This window comes from Telopea speciosissima, chromosome 11, assembly GCF_018873765.1.
Source record: "Telopea speciosissima isolate NSW1024214 ecotype Mountain lineage chromosome 11, Tspe_v1, whole genome shotgun sequence".
Classification (NCBI taxonomy): domain Eukaryota; kingdom Viridiplantae; phylum Streptophyta; class Magnoliopsida; order Proteales; family Proteaceae; genus Telopea; species Telopea speciosissima.
In genome coordinates, this window is record NC_057926.1 from 19704641 (window position 1) to 19730004 (window position 25364).

General features: G+C 38.9%; 1 protein-coding gene across 1 annotated transcript; it reads right to left on the reverse strand.

Annotated features, from left to right (window-relative positions):
• Window positions 1-2910: 2910 nt before the first annotated feature.
• Window positions 2911-25319, reverse strand: LOC122646398 (caffeic acid 3-O-methyltransferase-like). Its single transcript, XM_043839947.1, has 6 exons — window positions 24896-25319; window positions 24042-24352; window positions 23879-23943; window positions 22871-23182; window positions 12415-12419; window positions 2911-2926 (listed from the first exon to the last, which is right to left on the reverse strand). Exons 1-4 carry the CDS (start codon window positions 25309-25311, stop codon window positions 22880-22882), a joined length of 1095 nt encoding a protein of 364 aa, XP_043695882.1. The 5' UTR covers window positions 25312-25319; the 3' UTR covers window positions 2911-2926; window positions 12415-12419; window positions 22871-22879.
• Window positions 25320-25364: the final 45 nt, after the last annotated feature.

Sequence of the window (25364 nt, forward strand, 5' to 3'; positions counted from 1 at the left end):
AGCACTGGTGATGATACTTTAGCCTAATGCAGTCTATATGGCATAGTATGAGTTGGGTGGTGTCAACCGCATCCCATTCTACGGGCTACCATAGGCCTCATTTCTAAGCCGACTACAGCATCTAATCTAGCAGTTTCATATACAAGCATCATTGTCCATTCTAATTGTTCATCAGTCAAGAATTCAATATTTATAGAATATAAAACAATTTAAATAAATAAGCACATTAAATAATATTGTTGTATTTATCATGACTTGTTAGTCATGTTACATTCACACACATGGTATAATTCCACTCACCTTGTACTAATCCTGCTTACTCAGCAATCAGCCCGGTCCCGGCCGGTATCTGACACTGCATCTCGAGCTCGGGGTCAAAACCTAAGTTATCCGGATCATTAAAGTGTGTCAAACAAGGTTTAAAATTATATTAGTGTCCTAGGGTTGGTCTAGGCTTAGTTGGACTCAACTCTGTTTACATAAGCATCATTTACAATTCTCTGGGTCTTACATTGGGCTTTCGGGTCAAACTCCCAGTGCATCATCCAGAGATGTAAGGTTCATCTTTCCAAGTATTTTTACAGCCTGGTCTGCCTATGCATGGCCCTACCAATCCCATAAATCAGTACAAAGGTTTATAGCCTAAGAGAGACTAGGTCTGTGTGTGGGTTCTGGGCTCTGTGGGTCCCACTTGAGCACTCGAGGTGTGGATCACAGCAAGGACCAATGGGGAATGGTTTTTAAGACATTTTCATCCTCCCCATGTTGTTCTAGACCTATTGGTGAAGGTCCAAAAAGTTGGAATCACATCTGAGCCCAAACAGCAACACTGGGCATTTGACTGGGTGTTTGGGTCAATCGTCCAGTGCCTGTTAAACACGAGATTTGGCTCCAAATCTTGGTTTTGGTAGTAGGTTTGGCCATGATTTTGATCAAGGATGATCCTAGGAGGTTTGTGGTCCTAAAATGGAGCTAAATGAACTAGTTCTAATGGATTCTAAGTTTGGTTATCCATTTGGAAGCTGGGTTGAGTTCTGGCAGCCATTCTCCAGCACAGAGAATGGCTGCCATGGCTAAGCTCAAGCTTTGGATTTCGGTTTTGGCTACATGCAAGGAATGAATCATCATTATTTACCTACAATAGGTCTGGTTCTAAGCTAAGACATGAGAAAATCCATTTTCATGCAAAGATCCATGCCCATACTGCATGATCAGGGTGCAACTCTGTAGTTCAGCTCATCTCTGAGACTGACATCCATATCCATTGTTGTAACAGCTTTAGATCCTACTTCAAATGACTAGATCTTGCATGCAATGCTCATGCATGCAAGATCCAGAGCCCCACTAGGCACCTAGGTGATGCTCTGAGCATTACTGGCTAGAGATACACCAAATAGGTATATGAACCAAATGCAAACTTAGATGGACAGCAGTGTTAGGGGCTGAAGCACATACCTATAAGCTTGTAGAGATATCCAAACCAAGTTCAAACCTAGCCCTACTCTGTTCTTCCTTCCTTCTCCTTCTCTTTCTTTCTTTCTCTTACTGTAGAAGCAGCAAACGAAATGGGAGGGTTGGCCCCTCCTATTTATAATTTCTAAGCTCTTAAGGCCTGTTTGGCCATGAGTTCCCTCTTCAAAGAATGCATTTTTAAGTGCATTTTGGGCCATTTCAGATACATTGGTGGGGTCCACTTGGTTTCCAGAGGTGGGTAATGGTTTTTAAAATTCCCATCTACCTCTAGGGGTTGCCCACAAGCTATATGCATTGTTCCCATGTGTCTGGAGTCCAAAATACAAGTTTCAAACACTCTGGGTGTTTGGGTCATCGCCCAGTGCATAGCCCAGAGAATGAAATTTCTACTATTTTGCCTTAGCCTTGCACACAGGTTGAGGCTACCACTTGGGCATTTCACCAATACCCTTTCCAGGACCAAATACACATCTGAATGGGTATGGCCCCTATGTATTTGTTAGAGAGAGAGATTACCTAGGGTTGGAGCTGTACATTAGGCTGTGGGCTGAGCAGCTGCATGGGTCTGCAAACCATCTTCTCACAGGTGTACTGGATGACATCCTTGGAGGTTCTCCACTGAATTCAACCACAGGGGTGACACACCACAGTGTGCTTGGGTGATTGGTCACAGGCTCCTGTCCTTCAGGTAAAAACTCCAGTCAGTCTGGGGCAGGTTTAACATGGGAAGACATTGTGGATCCTTCCATGTTTACCACAATGCAACCTCAGCTATTACCATGGGGCCTACGCTGGTCGTAGCCATCACCACCCAAAGGCAGACCCCGATAACCATTACTACCCCTATCCTGGTCTCTCTAACTTTCCATGGACATCAGGTGCTCTGGTTACCCAACACCTAAACCCCTGTTGGTAAGGGTCGTAGCATAGGGAACGAAGTCCTAACCACAGTTATACTACATACTGCCTATCGTGTCGAAAGGTATTTTGGGTGTATCAACGTCCTATTCCATCTAACACCCGGGTACCAGCACAACACTACGCATATAGGCCATCATGACATGTAATAGTAGTTTTCATTCCTGGGTCCCAGTGCCGGTATGACTCGACACCGAAACCCACATGCAAGTATAACTCAAGTCACATCACATGTATTTCATAATCCATATCATCAATGTCAAATAGAAATAGATGCAATAATGCAAACATGATCATAATGATGCAATTTATAATATATAGATGTATAGATGCATATAGGCAAACCCATACAAAGCCCAAACCCACTCACCTATTGGCCACATATTATTCAGTGCGATTATTATGGGTTGTCTTAATACATGCTCCCCTGTATTAGTTAGATCACCTAGGGATGCGTGAACATGGTTAGAAGGTGTAGGAGGGGCCATGAGGGAACTCCCCCAAAATAATTATTGGTTCTTGAAAACACAGCACAAACGAATTCAAGGGCAGAGGCAACAGGGTGAATCCGTCCCTAGATCTGCCCAGGCATTTAAGCTCAAACAGGTGGAACGGAAACATGGACGGAACCTATCATTGGGTCCGTCCGTCTATCCGCCCATGACTGAGACTTTACCGAGGGGAACAGAACATTGGACAAAATCAATCCTATGGTTCTGTTCATTGTTTTACCCAGTACTGAGGTCTTACCAGGAGGAATGGAACCACAGACAAAATCACTCCTTGGATCCGCTCGTTGTTTTGCCTAGCCATGTCACCCGATTTCCATGGAACGGATCTATGGACGGAAGCACGATAACTGGTTCCGTTCGTTGATCCATTCAAGGCAACATAGACATTCCATAGGTTTCCATCTCCTAGCCTTTTTCCTTAGGATCTAACAACTACAAGGGCTAAGAGAGGGTGTCCTAAACCTCTCCAAGGTCACTAACACCTGGTTACATCAATAGTCTTAGAGAATCCATGGATTTGGTCTCTCCATTGATCAATTCTTAGGGTTATGGTTGGAGGGATCATTGGACAGCAACAAGGTTGCAAATAGGGCTCCATGAGGGTTGAATGTAGAGGGTGGAACCCATTAGTGAGGCTTATGATATAGCTCAGCCTAGATCTTGGGTTCCAAGTGGAACCCTAGGTGAAATCCATTCCCTAAAAGATCCTCAAACCCAATATAGAACAGAGGGAAAGAGGGAAGATGGGTGTTTACCTCAATCAATGTAGAAGTTAATGCAAACCTCCCCCAAGTTAGAAAGCATTCAAGCCTTCCTCCACCATCTCCACCTTTCCTTCTCTTCTCTTCAATGCCACAATGGATTGTGGTTGGAATGAGTAATGGCTAATAAGGCCAAGGGTCTTATTTAATGTAAATGGCCCTAAGGCCCTGTTTGGTTTAGCCCCAAGTTATAAAATTCACCTTTTTGTCCAAGTTTAGCCTTATGGGGTAACCTACATGGCCCAACAATGTAAGTGAAGGTCAAAAGTGGGGCCTACCACTCCCGGGGGCATAGACACTATGTTTGGAGTGTGGGATTGTGGGTTCCACACATAAAATACCCAAGACAGCCATGACAGCTCAAACGGATGATTGAACGGACTCACCAGCAATGGATTCGTTCGTTGTTCCGTTCCTGCTATCAAGGCTTAATCAGTCAAGAAATGCCACGGGCTTTGTCCCACACTTCAAGGGCTTCAAGGATGGTCCAACCACGTGAGTGTTGGGGTAAGGACTATGCCTATGATAGTTGCTCATCTTTCATCCAAGCTCAGTTCCCGGACCCTAAACAGCAGTCTCTTTTCAATGCACACACCACAGAGGCACCACTTGTTGATGCAAGCGGCCACCAGGTTCTCATTACAATCCTCTTCGCTTTTGGGACTAGTGCTAGGAGGGCAATCTAGGAAATCACCATCCACGAACCTTCCCCAGCCTCTATTAAGGAATCTCTCTTCAATCGGGAGTCTGGTACTTTAGTCGAGGATCTTATGAGTTGACTTGACGACCATTGCAAATAATTCACCAGCGTACGCTGCTGCCTCACCTACATGGCACAACATTACAAATTTTATATTAGAGCTTTAGGTGCGGTTATAACAACATTTTATTAATATGCATATCATTAATCTAAAATGACCCTAGGTAGTGCCAAATATCCCACAAATAAATCCCAAGAACAATGAACATAGACTAGTGAACAAATGCTCAAAAACTGTCAAGAGAAAACAAAGCAAATAATTTGACGGTTGTTGTTATCGGTCGACCAGGAAAAGAAGTGACATGCAACCGTCACCTATAGAAAGTTTTTTGATCGATGCCAACAGAATGTCAGTCAACCAGTAACCTGCCAATCGCACTTTCAGACGACCTATGATCAAACGGTAGATTCCAATGGATCTTTTGAACTCTAACAATCATATTGACCGGGCAACCGTCAGACCAATTGGTCGACTAATAAACAAAAACATATGGCCATTAGACTTTTCACTTCACCAACCTTTTGGCTAAATGGATGATGTTATAAAAGCTATCATTCCTCTCAATAATGTCAACCAACTACCATCCAAACTAGAGCTTTATTGTGTGAAATAAAATCATCAAGAAGTGAAAAGTTGTCCTTGAGTTCAAGAGAATATTTTTCAAATCATCTTCAACAAGGACTCAAGGATTCAAGTCTCCACACTCTTCAACTATTTTTTCAAAGGAGTGTCTAAGGAGTCCTCTTAAAGTGCATTCATTATTCATATCATCATCTTGCACTCAATACAATGAATTAGGTGACATTCCTTGTTAGGTAACAATTTATTCGGTAATTGTTCATGCTTTTGAGTTTGATAGCACTCTAGATTGAGCATTATTGCATTGCTTTAATCTAGACCGTACATAGACTATTGCAAGGACCCTCTCATCCTTAAGAGATTGCATTGTATTAGTCTAGCCATACTAAGATTTTTACAAGGATCCTCTTATCCTTAAATGATTTGATTCTCTTGTCCTTAAAAAATAGGATTCTCTTATCCTTAAAAGATTGCAGGGGATCCTCTTATTCTTGAAATGATTTGTATAGGTGATATTTCTCCACCTATTTGTATTGAAAGGGAAATACCAGTGGAATTCTCTCAAGTGTTGAGAGGAGTGGATGTAGATTTGCAAAGTCGAACCAAAATAAATCTTTGTCTCTTCCATTTGTGTAATTGTTTATTTACTCATACACATTGATTCAAAAATATCCCGCATCATACATTGTAAATCACATATAATCGAAATAAGAAACAAATCCTCTAGTAATAACCTATTCACCCCTTCTACGTTATTTCACATTTTATTGATTTTGGCTTTAATCAAAACAATTATTTAAAACTAAAAAAAAAACAATCTACTTAACATAAAAGGCAACAAGACAATGTCTCCTTGTAGGAAACTACCCATCCCTCTTCTTTTGTTTAAGGCCCTTATCGATCTCTCCATGACTGAAGATTTGATCATCTTTTAGTCAATTTTTTGTAATTGTATATTGTTAACCAAATAACAGAAAGGGAAAAAATACGATTCATCACCATTGATGATTGTATTACTAAGAACAAGATTGAAAAAGTTAAAGTTCTCAAATTGAAACCATACGTTGCATTGAGGATGGCTCTGATAGCAATCTGAAGGAAAAAATGGTATTGAATCAAAACTTTTCCGATCTGATACAAAGAATTGATCCTCATGCAATATATGGTATTCGAAACAGACGATACAATATGGGCTTAGGGTTACTTCTTGAGTGCCGCAATCAAAGCTCCTCCAATGGTTCTCAACACTTGAACACCAAACCGTAAAGGTAAGAATCGATCTCTACTCAACACTTCAATGGAGAAGGAAGCAACAGAATCCTTCCTCTAATAATGACAATACTAACTCTTGGAGAGAGAAAGTCTGCAATTTGGGAGATACTATTTCTCTAAAAAAAGTATGAGTTATGTAATTGAGCTCTCTTTGATCATCTTAATGCTATTATAAATCCAACCCTTATTCTTTTCCTTATTAGGATTCTTATGACCAAGTGATGCGAGCCTATTAGGTCATACACCAAGGTAGCCTACACTGAGCCACATTCAAATGACCAATGAAGTTAACTGTACATAAGTGCACCTTAGTTTTGATAATAACCACAAAACCCATAACACTTTAAAATATCTCACAATGGATCTTGGGAAATGGAATTAAATTATTGTCACTACCCTTGTCCATTAAACAACTAGTATAAGCATCACGATCACTGATTGGACAACAAAACAATGCAATTAAACGTTTATAAAATATATTTAAATAATAGTAATAATTTTATAAATTCTTTTGTAAACACTTTACAAAACACCGAGCTCGGAATTTTTGTCCAATCAAGTTTATGATTCTTTCTTAAGATACTGTCTGTACACAGGAAGTTGAAGACTTATTAAGTGTCACTTTTGCTCACAAGTAGACAAGTAGAGATCAACCTTATGTATACTAGAGTATACTATGTCGGTCTGCAACGATAAAACCTCTCAGGTCTGGGACCACAATTATCACAAGAACCTATTTACGTTGAACCATAGTTAACAAAAACGGGAATGACAAAAAAAAAAAAGAAAGGAAAAAGACAGTACGAGTTTTAAACGATAAAAAATTGCAAACTGACATTCTAATAAACTTGTAAAAAAAAAAAAAAAGAGAACGGTTAAAAAGTGGGAAACAAACGGTATGGCTTTTAAATGTTTATATTTGAAAAAAACAAAACAAAAAAAGGGCACTATTATCATATAAGTTGAGGAATTTTTATTTGAAATACATGACTCTAATATTCAAAACGACTGTAACATCCAAAATTAATCCATATATATATATTCCACGACCATTGGAAGTTCTAAGAAATGTCATCTATTATCATCCAATATCAATTCCCAATTCAAACACCATAATGTCTAAAGTTGAGCAATGTGGCTTGGCTACGGGGTTGCTCATTATTTTCAACATAGCCAACACATTCATGGAGTGATGCATGTTTAGATGGAGTTGGGAGTCAATGCTTTAGAAACCCTTTTCAATTGATGCATCATTTTGTAGCTCAATTCTGGGGTGCGTGAATTGACCTTGAGTTGAAGGTGATATCATGAGAAATATAACCCTTCAAGTCATTTTTATGTTGGTGACAGAATCAGGTCGATCAGAGTTCAGAAGAGAGAGATATGGTAAGTTAAGTAAGGTATTGTCAACAAGTCCAAGGTCTTAAAAATGCCAAAAAATAAAGGGTACGTATTTTAAACGTGTTTTAAATGCATTTAAAATGGTAATGCTTTCCATTTGCCTTTTTCCAGTATGTTTGGGAAACATACGAACAAAACATGTTTAAAACGGTAAAAAACGTGTCTAAAATGGAGTTTTAAATGCATTTTTGCTAACAATGTGCTGAACATCTCATAGTAAACCATGCTGAGTTCTCAAATGATTGAGTCCGATACACATTAAAATATCCTAACATTTGTGCCTACAATCTTCATTGTCAAAAACACATAATGCGACAACCACATAAATAGAGAACCCAATTCTGTACCTAGTGACAAACACTTTCAGTTATACCTTTGCATAGTCGCCCATATAAAAGTAAGGAGGAGTGTTCACGCAGGGGCCATGCTGCGTGCGGTAGCCAATGACAGCCTGCGCGTTGGCACATTAGGGGTTGAATTTCAGCCATAATGGGGGCGCACCAGTCATTTCTGACCCCGTGTGTCTGGGTGTGGTCCTTGCGTCCCATGCAGAGAACATTTCTCCTAAGGCTTCATTTGTTTCAGCGTACAATTTTCCATGTAAAATTTTCATGCGTAAAATTTTACCTGGAAAAATTTACATGTAAAATTTTCATTGTTTAAATATTTTCCAACGTTTGTTTCAAAGATGGAAAATACGATGTAAAATGTTACCATAAAATTTTTCAATGTCTGTTTTCATTTATTTTACATCGTAAAATTATTTAAAATTATTACATAATATGCCATTAATGATGCTCCTTTACTTGTTAATTTTGGTATTCTAGAGAGATACAGCCTCATCTCGTTTAATCGCCACTACCCTGCCTTTCGAAACCTAGGGTTTCTCTCAGGCGCATAAGAACCATAAGCAGGAGGCATCGCATGAGATACGGCTCACAATGCAGCCTTTCCGCCCCTGTGGCATGATCTTTCTCCACCACAGTGGCGTGCAGTTCTCCACCCTTAGTGGCGTGTCTCCTCTTCCTCTTTTTACCCTTTTTTCCCCCTTTCTCTTCCCTTTCCTTTTCTTCTCCTTCTCTTCCACTCAGATCTATGCAGCTCTTGATTTTGATGTCGAATCTTAGGAGTTTTGCCTTGGTGAGAGGCGCTAAAAATTTCACAAGCAGAGGGAACAAAAAAGTTCCCATTATTATTGTGAAGTGGCACCCCACTCCCATTGGAAAAGTTCTCATTGATGCTGATATTCCTTTGGATTCGCATAAAGGAGTTCTGGGCTGTATTAGTATTTCTCTTTTCTTTTTTTGTATGTTTGCAGGTGATGTCGCCTCAGGTACTGGTGGTACTAAGGTTATCGGCTCCAAAGCTCCGACCACTGTTCAATGTTCACCATCCCTCTCTTGTCACCAGACAAAACTCCACTCGTTGATCCAACAGATCCTTATAGATCTGTTCGAAAGTAGGTTGTAGCAGTGATTCTGGTGGTCTTCTTGTCGATGGGTGATGTTCTACTCGTTGATCCAGCAAACCTTTGCCGATCCGGCTAGTCTGTTTGAAAGTAGGCTGTGGTAGTGTGTCGGCACATGTGGGCAGTTTGGTGTTAGACTTTTTGGCATGTTTGGGGCCCCCTCTATTGGCACACATCTGCATGCGCTCAACTTTAGCTGTATCTATAGCTTTTCTTCTAAGGAAATGGTTAGAGTCCATTCCTTAGTCTGGATGACTCAGTCAATGGCATGTGAGGCCGGGTCAATTTCCACTCCTTGGTTTTGGATACCATATATCCATACCTTGTGTTTATCATGTTCTCTATCTATTTTATGTATCTGTATTTTCTTTGCTTGGCGTTGGGCATGAATGAGTGAATAGCCCTCTTTTCTACCAAAAAAAAACAAAAAAACAATGTATTGACATAGGGCACACAAGCACATAAACCTTTCTCAACTTTTTTGGTATCACGACCAACATGGATAGGAGCACCTCTGTTTGCAACACCCTAGTATTTTGACAAATGAATATTTGAATGAATTAGCAGGAAATTTTGAAATAGATAATGTCTAAGATAATTACGACTATAGTACATGATTAGCAAAAAAAGATGATACAACGCAGAACCAAGAATTAAACCTTGGTAACCATGGAAGGAAAGCCATATATTATCCTCTTCCAATAGCTTTCTATCGACCAACACATACAGAACTCCATAAATGTCTTGTAAGTTAATTAAAATTTAGTAAATTACTGTCTATAATGCTATAAAGGGAGACTCTCAAACATCACAGTTACATTGTTTTGAATGCCTACCACAATCCAACAGAAGAGAATTGGACTACAATAGGCCATGCATGTGTCAATTCTAATTTTTGCCTAGTAATGAGAATGGGAATTGTACCCAAACATGGCTAGCTGATTCTCAAGTAGAGATCCATTTCCATATTGACTAGAGCCAACATGAAGGCACATCTATGGTTTGAACCTTACATGATGGTTGATACAGGTTTGTGTACCAATACAAGTAATAAATGGGTGATTGGGTTCAAGTTGAAAATTTAGCTCTGAACCCCCAATAAGTTCCATCCGACAAAACTGCATTCTGAAGCCTTTAACTTCCTCAAGAACCCAACTAACAATTGTTGAAAGACTAACCGATAGATAGGACTAATAGGAGGGGTGATGGGTCATGATCACAGATCATCACAGCACCAACACAAGCAGGCAAGATATTTCTTATGATCATGTTGGATGTTCTTGTCTCTATTACCCTTCCCTTTCACCCTCAATTATTAAATGCATTCTCAGTACTCCAAGTTGCCATGGGTCATTACACCACATGATGAGTCATCATCCTCATCCTCCCATGTCCCAAAACAAGAGAGAGAGAGAGAGAGAGAGAGATATGAATCCCAAGTTAAAAAACAAATAATAATAACTTCATTAAGTGGAATAATATTAGAGAGATCCAATGTCACAGAATACATAAATGTATACAGATTTTGATTAATTTGAAGTCTTCTTTATCCAAAAAAAAATCACTTCATTGATAAACAGATTTCAACAAAAATCTCTTCAAAGACAAACTTTTCCCTTCCCCTCGCCTCCCCTTACTCTATATCAACATTCTGCAACTCTCCTAACTTCTCCTCTCCCCCACTTCAAACTCGCAATGACTGGTTCTGGTTTTCCTAATTCAGTCATTTGGTCATAATCAACTAGGGAACCGAAAAGCAGAAAGTTAGAAAAATGGCTTGTTCTTTTTAAATGGGTTTAACCAAGTGAGTCGGTCAGACTGTGTTTTAACATATGACCCCCCACATCCATACCAAAACTGTCCCTCCTACGAATCCTGTCTCTACCCTACCCTACCCTAAACTGTTAGGGTTTAGGGTTTAAGCACAAGGTTGCTTAAAGCCTTACATCCTGGGTATCTAGTTTGGAATACCTAGACTGCTGCCTCCAACTAGTATTTATAGGAAACTAGGGTTTAGGTCAGATGGGGCTAATTACTAGATTACCCCTCACAGCCTGAGTATTAATACAAGTAGGATTATATTAGAACATATGAAGGAATATTACATAATACCCTTATAATCTCCTCCTATGTTCTACATATATCTACCACACATGTACAGAAACCATTATTCAATCAGTAATTGAATCAATATAAATTGAATATCAATAATCCAATAAATCAAATAATTAAAAAGTAAACTTCACGAAATAAAACTAGGGTTTTAGATCAAAACTAAACCCAACAATAAATCTAAAGTTTCACATGCAAGTGGCTAAACCAAAAGAAATAATCAAAAGGAAAAGTCTTTGCAATCCATGTGACTTTACTCATCAAGTAAGTCATCCTCATCGAGATCCAGGTTCAACCGTTCTCCTTCATCTTCGCCAGTCTCTGTAATTTATCAAATATGAATTTCATAAGATAATATGAATTCAATCATTTGCACAATAGTATCTAGTTCAACAATAAGAACTTAGTACATTTCATATATGGCTGAAGGTAAATCAAAACCAATAAGCATCATCATCAAGTTTCTTTACAAGAACTCAATCCTATATAGTCTCTATCACAAGGACCATACCATGTTTTCATTTGGAATACTGTGTTTGTCATATCAGTCATAGATTTATGTTGTATCATCAAATTTGAAATGGTACATCATACTACGAAAGACATGTCATCAAATTTGAAATGACATAAAGACTAGCACAATATCATTGAAACATATCAGATATTTTCTATATTCCTTTGTGGAATCACAAAGTGAGGAAACTTCACATGAAAATTTACTACACCATCAAATTTGGAATGGTTTCACAAACCTCCATACTTAGTAACCTAACTAAGTTATCTGAAACATGTAAACTGTCCCGAATGCTTACCCAGGCTAGATGAGATTCGAATAATTCAAAATAATACTGGGTTAGGTTAAGACCTGACTAAATGGTCTTTAACCCCATCTCCCCCGTAGTTTTGAATGTTTGATCTTTATTCAATCCCTTTGTAAGGGCATCTACCGTATTATCCTTCGATCTCACATCAATTAAAGTAATAATCTCTTATTCTGTTCTATAATTCAACATGGCCTGTTTTAGCCTGATGTATCTCCTCTTACCATTAAAGAGTGAGTTATTCACTATCGTCTTTGTTGCTTGATTATCACAGAATATAGATATGGAGTTTAACTTAAAACTCCTCAATGGAATATCCATGATCAGATCCTTTATCCACTCTGCTTCATCTCCCATAAAAACTAGAGCATAAAGTTTCGATTCCATAGATGACAGAGCAATACCAGTCTGTCTCTTGGATTTTCATGCTACAGCTGCTCCTCTTAGTGTAAATACATAACCACTAGTGGATCTGCTGTCTCCCAAATCTAAGCACCAAGATGTATCAGAATATCCTTCCAAAGTTGGAGGATGTCCAGTATAACATAGAGCATAACCTAGAGTACCCTTCAGGTATCTCATCAGCCTCTTCAGGGCATCCCAATGCTCTTTTCCAGGATTACTAGTGAAACGACTCAGCATGCCTACCGTAAAGGCTATGTCTGGCCTAGTGTAACTCATTTCATACATGAGACTACCAATCAGTTTAGAATATTCTAACTGATTTACGGTGTTGCCTATGTTAGGTTTCAATCGTTTGTTATAGTCATAGGGTGTCTCAATCGATTTACAATCACTGTATCCCCAATTAGAAAGTAGCCTCTCAATATAATGAGACTGACTAAGGGTGATCCCTTGCTCATCGAAGCTTACTCTCATTCCAAGAATGGTGTCTACCACACCAAGATCTTTCATGTCAAATTCTTTGGACAAGGTTTCTTTACTGTCACTCACTACAGAGAGATCAGAACCTAGAATCAACATGTCATCTACATATAAGCAAATAATCGTGACCTTGTTTGACTCAGATAAAAAATAAAGGCACTTATCCGAGTTGCTAGTTTGAAAACCAGAGGCTCTTTACTGTCTTATCAAACTTCTCATGCTATAATTTAGGTGCTTGTTTAAGACCATAGAGAGATTTGTTTAATTTACAAATTCTTTTTTCAGAACCTTCCATGACAAATCCTTCAGGTTGGTTCATGTAGATTCTTCTATTAGGTCTCCATTAAGGAAAGTCGTTTTTACATCCATTTGATGCACAACATAGTGTTCAATAGATGCTCTGGCAAAAAGAATCCTTATCGTTGCCAAATGGCAGACCAGGGAGTAGATGTCAAAATAATCTATCCCTCTCACCTGGGTATAGCCCTTAGCTACTAATCGTGCTTTATACCTGGCTATAGACCCATCTGGATTAAGTTTCTTCTTCAGTACCCATTTACACCCTATTGTCTTGGCCCCTTTAGGCAGATCAACAAGGTGCCAGGTCTCATTCTGCATTAAAGAGTTCATTTTCTCATCAATGGCTTCTTTCCATAGCAGTGAGTCCCTAGATCTCATCACATTCTTATAGATGGATGGATCGGCCTCTAGATTGTAGTTCACAAAATTCTCATCAAAATTCTTGGGTACTCTATCTCTAGTAGATACTCTTCTAGGTTTTGATTCAGTAACCATTGTGGGTTGAGTGACAGAAACAATTGGTTCAGATTCCAAAGGTGATTCTGTAACCATTTTAGTCAAACCAGGCAAGGTTAGGCCTTTATCTCTGAGGAATTTATCTTCAAAGAATATGGCATCCCTAGATTCTATCATCACATTGGTTGATAGATCAAAAAATCGGTCTGCAGCACTGTCTTCTACACAACCTAGATACACACAGGTGTTTGTTCAAGTTCCCACCTTAGGTCTCCTAGGGTTTTGTATCCTAATATAAGCTATACAGCCCCAAACCTTAAGAGTGTCATATCTACATAGATGGTTATGCCATAGTTCATAAGGTGCAGAAGTCAGTTTTGAATGTGATAGTCTATTTAGAATGTGATTTGCAGTCAACACTGCTTCTCCCCAATAGCAAGAGGGCATGTCCGCTGTCAATAACATGGAGTTTAACATCTCTGTTAACGTCCTGTTCTTTCTTTCAGCTATGCCATTTGATTGAGGTGAGTAAGGAGCAGTAGTTTCAAGGATTATGCCTGCAAAGGCACAGAATTCCTTGAACTCGATCAATTTGTATTCTCCTCCCCTATCAGTTCTAAATCTTTTAATTTTCAAGTTTAATTGATTTTCTACCCTATTCTTGAAAATTTTAAAATTTTAAAATGCTTCATCTTTAGATTTTAAAAGGTATAAATGACAATATCTAAAAAAATCATCTATAAATGTTATCAAATACTTTCGACCTCCTCTAGTTGTGTAGCTTTTAAAATCACAAATGTCAGAATGTATAAGTTCAAGAAGTTGAGTGCTCCTAGAAACTGGTCTGAAAGGTTTTCTAGTTATTTTGGTCTGAGCACACACTTCACATCTATTAAATTTAATTGAAGTGTCTAATGATAAATTATGAGTTTTAGCTAGTTTGAGTATTTTCTTATAGGTCACATGTCCTAACCTACAGTGTAGTATTTTGGGATCAAGTGAAATATGATTAACCTGGCTTATTGTCTCATTAGCTAAACTCAACCTAAACATACCATTCAAATTATAAGCACATTCAAAATAAAAAGAGTTAATAGACAATGTTACTCTACCACTACTAAAAGTAATAGACATGCCAGCATCAAGCAAAATTCCAATTGAAATTAAATTTTTTTCAAAATCAGGAAAGATTTTAACAATTTTCAAAGTTAATATTTTACCTGATGATAGAACCAGGTTCGTTGTCCCTTGTTGAATCACTTCCACGACGTCTCCATTTGTAACAGTGACAGTCTCTGCTACTTGAACAACATCAGTGAGCAGGTTCTTGCTATTGTAAACATGACAAGTCGCTCCAGAGTCTAACCACTAATCTGAAGATGTACTGGCCAACCCCTTACCCTTGCCAACCATGGCAACAAAGTTAGTAGGCTCAGTCTTGTCCACCAACATGTGAACTTCTTTCTGTGGTATGTCAGTGTTCCCTATCTTAGGACTCCTATACTCAGATGCATAGTGAGCCTACTTTCCACAGTTGCGGCACTTGCCCTTCTTTTTAAAGTTAGTCTTTTTGGCCTCCAACTGTTGGGGTTCTTTCTTAGGTGGCTTGGATTGCCTAAGATTTTTCTTGGATTGTGAAACTAAATTGGCAGATGCCTTTTGTTGTTTCACCATCTCCAAGTTATACCTGGCTCTGTTCTCATCTTCGATTCTAATGAACCGTTTGAGATCATCCAGCCCCACTTGTGTTTTCTTCCTATGCATCTCAGTTTTAAAGGAATAAAGAAATGCTTGGTAGAGGGTAACTTAAAAATAATTGCACTCACTAAGAATGCATCAGCAACAGGGATATTTTTTTGGTTCAGTTTTGTTCTCAAGTTCTCAAAGTCTGTTACTTAAGGAAGTCTTTCCTTATCTTCTTGAAACTTGAAATCCATAAACTTGTCAACCAAGTGAGTCTTTGATAGGTCCTCCTCCTTTTTGAATTGGGCTTCTAAGTTTTCCCAAATCTCTTTTGCAGTTTCATATTTACTATAGATCTCTACCAGCCTATCTGACAGGCAGTTCAATAGGTAGTCTTTGCAAAAGTCCTCATCACTTATCCATTGAGCTTCAGTTAGGTCCGTACAATCAAAAAAAGTATTTACTACAGTGTAGAAAATATTGAGGTACTTCAGTCCAAACTGAATCCTCCTTTTCCAAGAACTAAACTCAGAGCCACTAAAACTTTTCAATTTGATCATCTCAATTGGAACAGCGTGTTTCTCCATATTTATGTGATTTGTTTATATGCCCAAGCAAAAATTCAAATAAAAAATAAATGCTCAAGGAACAGTCACACCTGAGATAGAGAACCATGGATTTAGACGACGGAGGAAAGGATGGCGGCGGTGCAGTGGCGTTGATAGTCGTGGTGTGCACCCTAGTGTTGGCAGGCACAGGTCACTGGCTGATGTTGGCGCAGGTGCAGGCGCCAAAAGACTTTGACAAGAGAATGATAAACTTTTTTCTTTTTTCAACAAATCATAAGGCTTTGAAGAAAAACTTACTGGAACGTCCTTTGGCTTTGTAATCAATTACAAACTTTGAAGAGAAGCATACTGCCAACATCCTTTTTTTGGCTTCTGTTTTGTTTTGTTTTGTTTTGTTTTTTTTATTTTAAAAACAAACAAATCAAAGTTTCTGCCAACAAATTCTACAAAATCCATATTCTGCAAAACCCACTTTCTCCTTTTTTTTTCAATCAAATTACCAATGCTTTTCACTCTTTTGTCTTCTTTCAAAATTCAAAACTTTCCTTGTGAATAGAGACAAAAAGCTAATTGCAGAATTCACTTTTCTTTATTTGTATTAAAATCAATCAATCCAAAGAAAAAGGCTTGTAAGAGAATACCTTTAAAGAGAAAAACGAAGACTTATCTCTTAAATCCAGAACGTCAATGGACACCAATACCGATTTGCTTTAGCCTTTGAAATCAATGAACAAAAACCTCGAACGGAGATAAAAGCAATAACTGTGAAGCCGATTCCGTGAAACCGATTACCAAAAATCGATATCTCAAGAGGTCATCACTATGGATTTGATCACCAAAAGCCGATCAAAGAGGGAACAAAATTATTCTTAATGCTTTAAGATTGTTAGGGTTTAGGGTTTAAGTACAAGGTTGCTTAAAGCATTACACCCTGGGTATCTTGTTTGGAATATTCAGACTGCTACCTCCAACTAGTATTTATAGGAAACTAGGGTTTAGGTCAGATGGGGCTAATTACTAGATTGCCCCTCACAGCCTGAGTATTAATACAAGTAGGATTATTTTAGAACATATGAAGGGATATTACATAAATACCCTTACAGAATAAGTTTGTTTTAACTAATAACAACTAATGGGATCCAGAGAACAATTCTTTTACCGATATTAGATCATATAAGAATTGACAATATTATAGCAATTCTTTACAAAGAAAATATTAAAAATTTGTTTTATCGGCTATTTTAGGTTGAAACAAATAGAACCTAAATGTACATATGAATTAATTAAAACTACATGCGGACAAATGGTCCTCCATGGGGGCCATGCACAACGAACAACGATTCTTAATAATGAGTTCCAACTTCAAAAAATAAAGCATCATTTTCTAGTTTCTCCATGGGGACCATGCACAACGACCAACGCTCCTATTTTGGTGTTTTTATGTCAGGTTCACTTTAAATTATGTTTTACAATTACAAGTTACAATGTTGAAAATTTTTACCATATCCCCATGTGAGTAAAAAAAGCTATATAAACAACCTAAAATACTCCTGACACATTGTTCTCCTCCCTCCTCTTTTTTTTTTTTCTATCATCTTCATCTTCCTCGACGAAGGAACACCACTCCCTCCTAGTTTCCATGAAATTTTAGGGGAAAAAAAAAAGAACATATTCACCAGCACACAATCTATCAAACAAGAATTTTAAGGGAAAAGAAAAGAAGAAGAAGATAAGAGACAGAGAGCAAACAAAAGTGAAATTTCTAAAGAGGGCTTGTCCACCTGGTTTCCACGAAATCTCTGTCAAATCTGAAATATCCATTCATCCATGGGAACCTTTGTAGATCAAACTACGGTCCATGGGATCATTGTGGTTCACCTTGGTAAACCAATAAACTTTATATTTTGAGTTTCCAACTCTTAGAATCTCCAGGGTTGCCCCCAGAGCACCCCAGGGTTGCCCTAGTGCACCCTATTTAATTTTTAGGGATTCCCATGATCTCCCATGGAAACCCTAATGGCGTTTGGTATAAATTTTTTTTACCAAATCCTTCTCTTTCTTGTCCCATAAAATTATGAGATCCCAAAGACAGAGAAATTCCATTTGTTTTCCATCTTATGGAAAGAGGGATCCATGCCATACCCGAATGTGTAGCGAAAAGAGATCGATTCGGGTTTCTTTCGCATCCCATGAATAATAAATAATCAATAACAAGAGGAATTAACCAGAACTTGCTAACCTGATGAGCCTCAAGTGTTGCTCCTCCAATAGACAGTAGTTCTTCCTCCAACGAGCACTCCAAGTAAACAGATATGAACCTCCAATGGTGCAGCCAAGGTTCTCCAAACCAATCCTAGATCCTCTTCAGTTCTTCAATCACATATTTGGGTTTCCAGAACCCTAACTCTAAAAAACTAGAGCAAGAAGTAGAAAGAAGAGATCACAAGAGAGAGAGAGAGAGAGAGAGAGAGAGAGAGAGAGAGAGAGAGAGCAAGAGAGAGGGAGAGCCAAAAACGTGGAAGGGGGGGAGCACTGCCCTAGGCAAAACGTGGAGCAGCCCCCCTTCTGTGTTTTTGGGCTTTTATAAAGATAGGGTTTCTAAAACCCGGATTGGAAAATCCCAGTGAGAGTCAGACACTCTCTCTCCTCATTGGCTTGATCCTGTATAATCCTGTAGTGCTTCTAATTGGTGAAGAAGCAGAATCTAATAGGGAATAGTATAATTAATTAATTATTTTAATTTATAAATAATTACAATTAGCACCATATCCATTAATTAAATAAATAACTAATTATTTTAGCAAATTCTAAATAAATCCTTACATGATTATAAATCATCATGTACCAACCCTTCACTAATCAACACCATCGTTATGGATTCTAGGGCATGTACACTAGTACTGCCAAATCCCATTCCATAGAACATGTCCATATAAGAGTGTCTATGTATATGATCGGGTCCCGCAAAACTCGATAAAGCATTTTAATTAAATAAATACAAATAATCTATCATTTTATGTAAAATAGGTTTTGCAAAAACCATTTCCAAAATGGCACTGGATCCAGATTCTGATCCAACCATTCACAGACAACCTCAATCTTGGTGTTCCCTAATCGGGCAGTGGAGACCATGTTGAGTAACTCCTTCACTCACAAAATGTTTGCACATTCCCAGAACACCGACATTGACTCACTTGAGTCTCAGTCATTGATGAACCAAAGAATGCGGTCACATTTTGCAGTGACAGGGTCCTCTCAGGTACAGGGTCTCGATGACACATGCCTATCCCATCCTACATTTGGAAGTAATACATGAGGGAATTGAAAAAGTAGATTCTTCGCCAATATACACATCAAACATGTGAGTACTCGCATTCGTACCCTAACATCACATGTCTACACATACCCAATGCGACGACCATATGATAAGGGTGCCTAGCCCAAACCCTAGTCGTGACTACCATTTTAAGTATTACTTATGGACACATAATGCTCAAAAAGTTTATATCACATGTGATAATATTAAACTAAAATGAATAAAAGGTTCAATACAAAGTAAAGTGGACTGAACCGAACCGAACCAGGTTTGATGGACACATAAATCCAACAACCTCTCTCTCTGTCTGTCTCTTTTCCTTTTTTTCTTGTATGTGTGCCCTTCTCTCAAAGAATTAAAAAATATAATTTTTTTTAACGAATTTGCTCGAATGTAAGAAGAAGAAGGGATAGCCCGAGAAACGATCCACTTTCTCCTACTCCGTAACGCCTAAAAGTCAAAATCTCATCCAATCACAGTTCTCTTGTTCACAGTTCACAGGACTACTCTCTTACATAATTTCGCCAATGCCCCATTTTGTTTTCATTTGGATATTTATTGTAAATTTTGGGAAACAGAGATGGCTGTAGATGTTCTTGGTGGAGGAAGTTATGTGCCTTCTCCGACAGAGGTGGATTGGTGTGAAACATAACCCTTTCAGCAATTCATGCTCGATAGGCATTTTAATGGTGCTTTGACTAATCATTATGAAAACCTCTGCAGGGTCGCCCCCATACATTCATTGAAGACTAGGGTGAGCTTATGAGTCTCCTACAAGTTCCTCTAGTGGTTGGGACTGTTGATCAAGGTAGTGAAGTCATTAAAGAGCAGCAAGGGGGGGGGGGTTTGCAGGGGGAAGGAGGGGGTGGATGGCGATGGCGGTGGTGCAGGGCAGGTTTGCAGGGGTGGTGGGAGTGGTGTTCCTTCTTTCGAGGATGAAAGAAGGGAAGAGAGAAGGATGGATCCAGCTCCTCTCCAGCTAGCGTGCAGCACACATCATACAATTGGGGGGCTCTGATCCACACAACAACACACATACATGTGCACTAGCATGTGGATCGAGGCCTCCCCAACCGCAAGATGTGCGCTGCACACCGTGCCGTGTGGGAGAGGAGCTCAATCCAGAGAATGATATTTGGGGTAGTTTAGGCTCTTCTTTAAACTTTTTTTACTATTATGAGGATTTGGTAAATCTTTTCAAGATTGTAACTTGTTATTGTAAAACATAATTGATACCTACTAATTTTGTAATTTTTTTTCTATTTAGTAGATCTAGGCAATTCTCCAAAAAAAAGAAAAAAGACAATGAATCTCAGCCATTGAACACTCAACCTGCAATAGGCTGTGACGGTGATCTCTCATCCCTTACCCCAGTTGTGCATCACTGTCCCACCTCTCGGCATATCCTCCCAGATCCGGATCCTCTACTTTCGCCCTGCCCCTATAGCATGCGCCCTGCACACAACAAGGCAGAAAAGACCGCCTTACCCTCGCTTGTGCAAGGTGCTTGGGCAGGGGTACAACAGTCTTTTCACGCCCTGTTGTGTGTGAGGCACACACGACAGTACAGGCAGGGCAGAAGTAGAGGACCCCGATGCTATCCTCCATTCCTCCCTCGCCTCTTGGCATCTCCCTCCCACCCCATCCTCTTTCGCCTGCCTAGCTTCTGCCTTCCCCTCCCCCTCCCCCTGCCCTCTCTCTCTGCTCTTCCCTATGCAACCATTTAGCCTTTCTTAATCTATGTATAAGGGTATATTCGATAGTTTTGAGCTTCAAGAGAGACATGGACAATGTTTCAAATGCAGAACAGAGAAGAAGAATTCATTTGCTCTCATCTCTTCCTCAATTCTGATCTCTCTCTCTCTCTCTCTCTCTCTCTCTCTCTCTCTAGGAGTTGAATCTTGATTCGACTATTTCTCTATACCTCTGTTCTTAACATTGGTGCTTTCATTGGCAGAGTAACTCTAAGGGAAATTTATTATCCTGCTATATAATAGGTTGAATCTTTGGGGAGATATTCTGGTTTTTTTTAATTTTCCAATCGAAAGGATTCATTTTATTTTATTTTATTTTTCTTTTTGCTGATGGAATTTGGCCAATTGTGCTTTGATCTACTGATCGTTGTGCAACGGTGTGCTTTCCCTCTGTAAACAAAGTCACCTATTACTATTTGGGTGATGGGTGCTCGAGGTTCCCAGTGAGAAGAGAAAGAAAGAGAGAAAGGGCGACAGGAGGAGAGAGCAACACTAGCAATAGGATACCTCAGTATCAGACCATCAATTCCTAACAACCACAACATCCCAAACACCTTCAAATCCTCGTCAATGAAATTTTACAAGAACCACGCCTAGAAGCAGAATTTCTAGCACCCTTAGACAAGCAGGAATTTTCGAAATGAAATAGGGAAATGGATCTTTATCTCCTCCAGTTCCCTGCCCGGCCCAATTCCCAGTTCCTCAATAGGGGGTGGTGGACCTCACTTGGGTAGAGTGTTTGGGCAGGGTAGGGTGATCATTCCAGCCCCCCATGTTAGAGGAACTGGGGAACTGGGCCGTACAGGGAATTGGAGGAGATAAAAGATCCTGCCACCATTCACCCTTTTTCTTTTTACATATAATATATATATTTTTTTTGTAATCATAAAATCGAATCAAACCACACACCAAACCCAAAAGATTAACTTATATATAATATTACTTGAAATAGAGTTGAATGGTGACACTAGATGTGTAACAAATCGCATTTAGTTGATGAAAGGCTTCTTTGAGTTATGACTAAAATGTACTTCACTTTTCATTCAAATTATTTTTGTCTCGCTTGGTTAGATGTGCAAAATAGAGTGAAGTAAAATTAGATTTGAATGGGTAATATAAAGCATTGTGACATGAAAAAGAAAATATTAAATTTAGTGTTTGATCAAAAGTAAAGTTGATATGAAATGGATCCACATTGGGGTAACTAGGGATGTAAACGGATAGGATTCGGTTCAGATATGGATTGGATGTGATCAGATTCGGATATTTTCTAGCCGAATATGGATACCTCTAAACGGATTCGGATGCGAATCGAATTTGGATTTTAGATCATCCGTTTACATCTCTGCCTTGTGTAACGTAGACCTTCCTCTCCCTAGCATATATAATTCACTCTCAATCCATATCTCTTAGATCATGATTCTCTTTTCCTCATATTCTAGAACCCGTTGAATCTTTAAAAACCCTCAAAATTATTATATATTTAATTTTTTATTATTAAATATTCGGATTTTTTTCTAGATGGATTTTTATCGGAGTATTCAGATTTTTTTTCTGGATGTCTCTTAACGGATACAGATGCAGATCGGATTTGGATTTTCGGTAATTCATTTACATCCCTAGGGGTAACATATGAAAACCACAACATCAAATTTCAGTTCTCTTTCTCAGAAAAATGGAAAAGTGTTTATTTCATAATTGATAGATTACCCACAAAACATCAATCTGACTCTTAGTTCGGATTGAAATTTTTTTTTTTGGTGAAGAAAGTTCGAATTGAAATTTTGATTCAATTGAGGAGTAGGTCTATTTATTTCTTGTTCTTGGACCAAAAAAACTTAAATCTTTTTAAGTAACTCCATGATACAACTATTAAAAATACAACACACCACTCGAAAGTCTGCAAATCCAGCACCCTTGGCCAAGGCTTCGAAGTCTTTCTGGGTCCTCTCTTTCCCTCCAGGGGTATTAGCATACATGATACTGTCTAGTTGGAAGACAACCTTTGCAGCAAGGCTTGGCTCAGGTTCTATTGGAACTATTGATTCGATAATGATAACCTTCCCATCATCCGCTATGGTTTCATAGCAATTCTTCAATATCTTCGACCAGTTTTCATCATCCCAGTCATGGCATGTCCACTGCAAGTTTGTATATATATAGACTTCGTTAATTAGCTTCTCTAGCCATGGTTCAAGATAGTTTCATCTCTTTTGTAAGTAGGGTTTTAAAGGATTAACGTTTCGTATGTTATTTGTAGTTGGAAAATCGGAGTTTGATTGGACCAAGTTGTCCGAATTGATTAAAATATTTTGGAAAACTTGGTCAAATGTCGTGTAGATTAGGTCAAGGTACAAAAATACCGAGACTCGGTCATTAATCGTAACTCAGTATTTTTACCCAAGTCATGAAAGACTTGATGAGTTTAATCGTGTAAAAAAAAAAAACCATAAAGTCAATTCACATAGAAACTGAGTTGAGTAAAATAGTAAATTAGTAAATCATTATTTTAAAATAATAAGAAACCAACCCCTTGACTTCCTTCTCTCATTCAATGGTATAAATTCAAAATGCATAGATATGTGATTCCTTGATATATTTTTTTTCTTCTGGTTTTTCCATATTTTTTTTTAATTTTTATGAATTTATAAATATTTATTGCACTAACAGTTTTTTTTTAAAAAAAGGTGACTTGCCTTCACTGGGTTTGACAAGGACAAATCACCAAGGTTTTTTTTTAAGATGAGTCAGAGTCAGAAAACCTGGTTTTCCAATTATGATGTTTTTAGGGGGCTAATTAATCTACTCTAAATTAATGCAATAGGCTTTTGGCTTACCTTTAATAAGATGACATCTCCTTTTGGAATTCTTCCAAACATGCTTCCTCCAACATGCTCTATACCTGCATATTTATATAATTATGAATAGTAACACAGCTATATACGGTGAACAAGTTGAGGATTAGTAGTAGAAATAAGCCAATTAATGATTGGTACCAACCAGGATACGAAGGTGCATCTTTAATGACATGTGGTAAATCGAAATTAATGCCCTTAATGGAAGGGTATTTGGAAACAATAATGTTAAGTGTTGCCCCGATTCCACCACCAACATCGACCACTGACTTGATGCCTTCAAACCCTTGGTAGATCTCAACAATTTTTCTCATTGTTATGGTTGAATAATCTGATAATCCTTTGTTGAAAACCTTACTGAATCCAGGATCCTTACTGAAGTATTCAAATGATGTCATTCCATATGCCTTGTGAAATGGAATTCCACCCTCAAGAACAGCATCTTTCATGTAGTACCTAATATATAGCCAACATATAAATAAAGGATTGAGTGAGGATTGATACCACATACTACTATTAGTCTTAACAAGAAAAACAGCCACCACCCCAAGGGGGGTGGTTGCTCAGTTGGCAAGGACCAACATCTTAGAAGTAGGATCTGGCTGTCCTCCAGCTGTGGCGGGGACTGGAGGATCCAGGCCAGCAAAAACAAGAGGGTTTTGGTCATTTTATAGGGGGCCTTACCTGCAAAATGACTCAAACACCCCTATTTTTGCTGGGCTGAATCCTCCAGCTCCCATCACAACAACACTGGTAATTGTTTGTGTGTGTCACACAGAGAGAGAGAGAGAGAGACGTGATCGTCTAGAGACGTGATCGTCTACTGCGTGCTGCCTGTAGTGGCCATGGCGCCCAAACATATTGACTTCCACAATGTCCACCTTACCCCTGCTCGGGCAGGGGTAAAGCAGACATTGCGCATGGCTATGTGTCTGGGCCGCAATGGCCGCTACAGGCAATGCACCGTAGAGAATCTGAGAGAGAGAAAGAGATTCCTACCAGCTTTCCATGGGGACTTTGCCTTGGTTCAGAAGCACTAAAGGAGCCATGGATCCTCCAGCTTGGTTCTTCAAGAAGTACTTCCCAACAGGAGTGAGACCGTAAAGTCTCTCAACCCGGCCATCTTCGTGGCCTTGCAGAGAATAACTAAGGATGGAAAAGCTGGCAAGGAGTCTCAGAATACGATCAAGCACAAGAGGGGCATCTGGGTTCATCGTGGTCAGGTGAGAAGCAATCTCAGAAGGGGACATCTGCACACCAGGACCTGCTTTGGCAATGATGTCAAGCAGGTCGAGCTCAATGGCTGCTTTCAAGACCATGGGAAGGGCAGAAGCACTGGCTAATTGCATAGCATACATGCAAGCTTCCTCCTCATCTGCGTATGTGGTTGGGGTCTTATTCTCAATCGAACTCATGTTGTTGATTGTTGCAGCTCTCCTGGGAAGCGTAGGAGAAGGGGGTTATATAT

What these genes read in the sequence shown, in the direction of transcription:
- LOC122646398 (XM_043839947.1), bottom strand. Translation starts at nt 25,311, where the DNA reads ATGAGTTCGATTGAGAATAAGACCCCAACCACATACGCAGATGAGGAG. An exon ending in AAAGTCCCCATGGAAAGCTG is followed by an intron (nt 24,353 to 24,895) that starts GTAGGAATCTCT and finishes GCTATATATTAG; the next exon opens with GTACTACATGAAAGATGCTG. An exon ending in AGATGCACCTTCGTATCCTG is followed by an intron (nt 23,944 to 24,041) that starts GTTGGTACCAAT and finishes ATAAATATGCAG; the next exon opens with GTATAGAGCATGTTGGAGGA.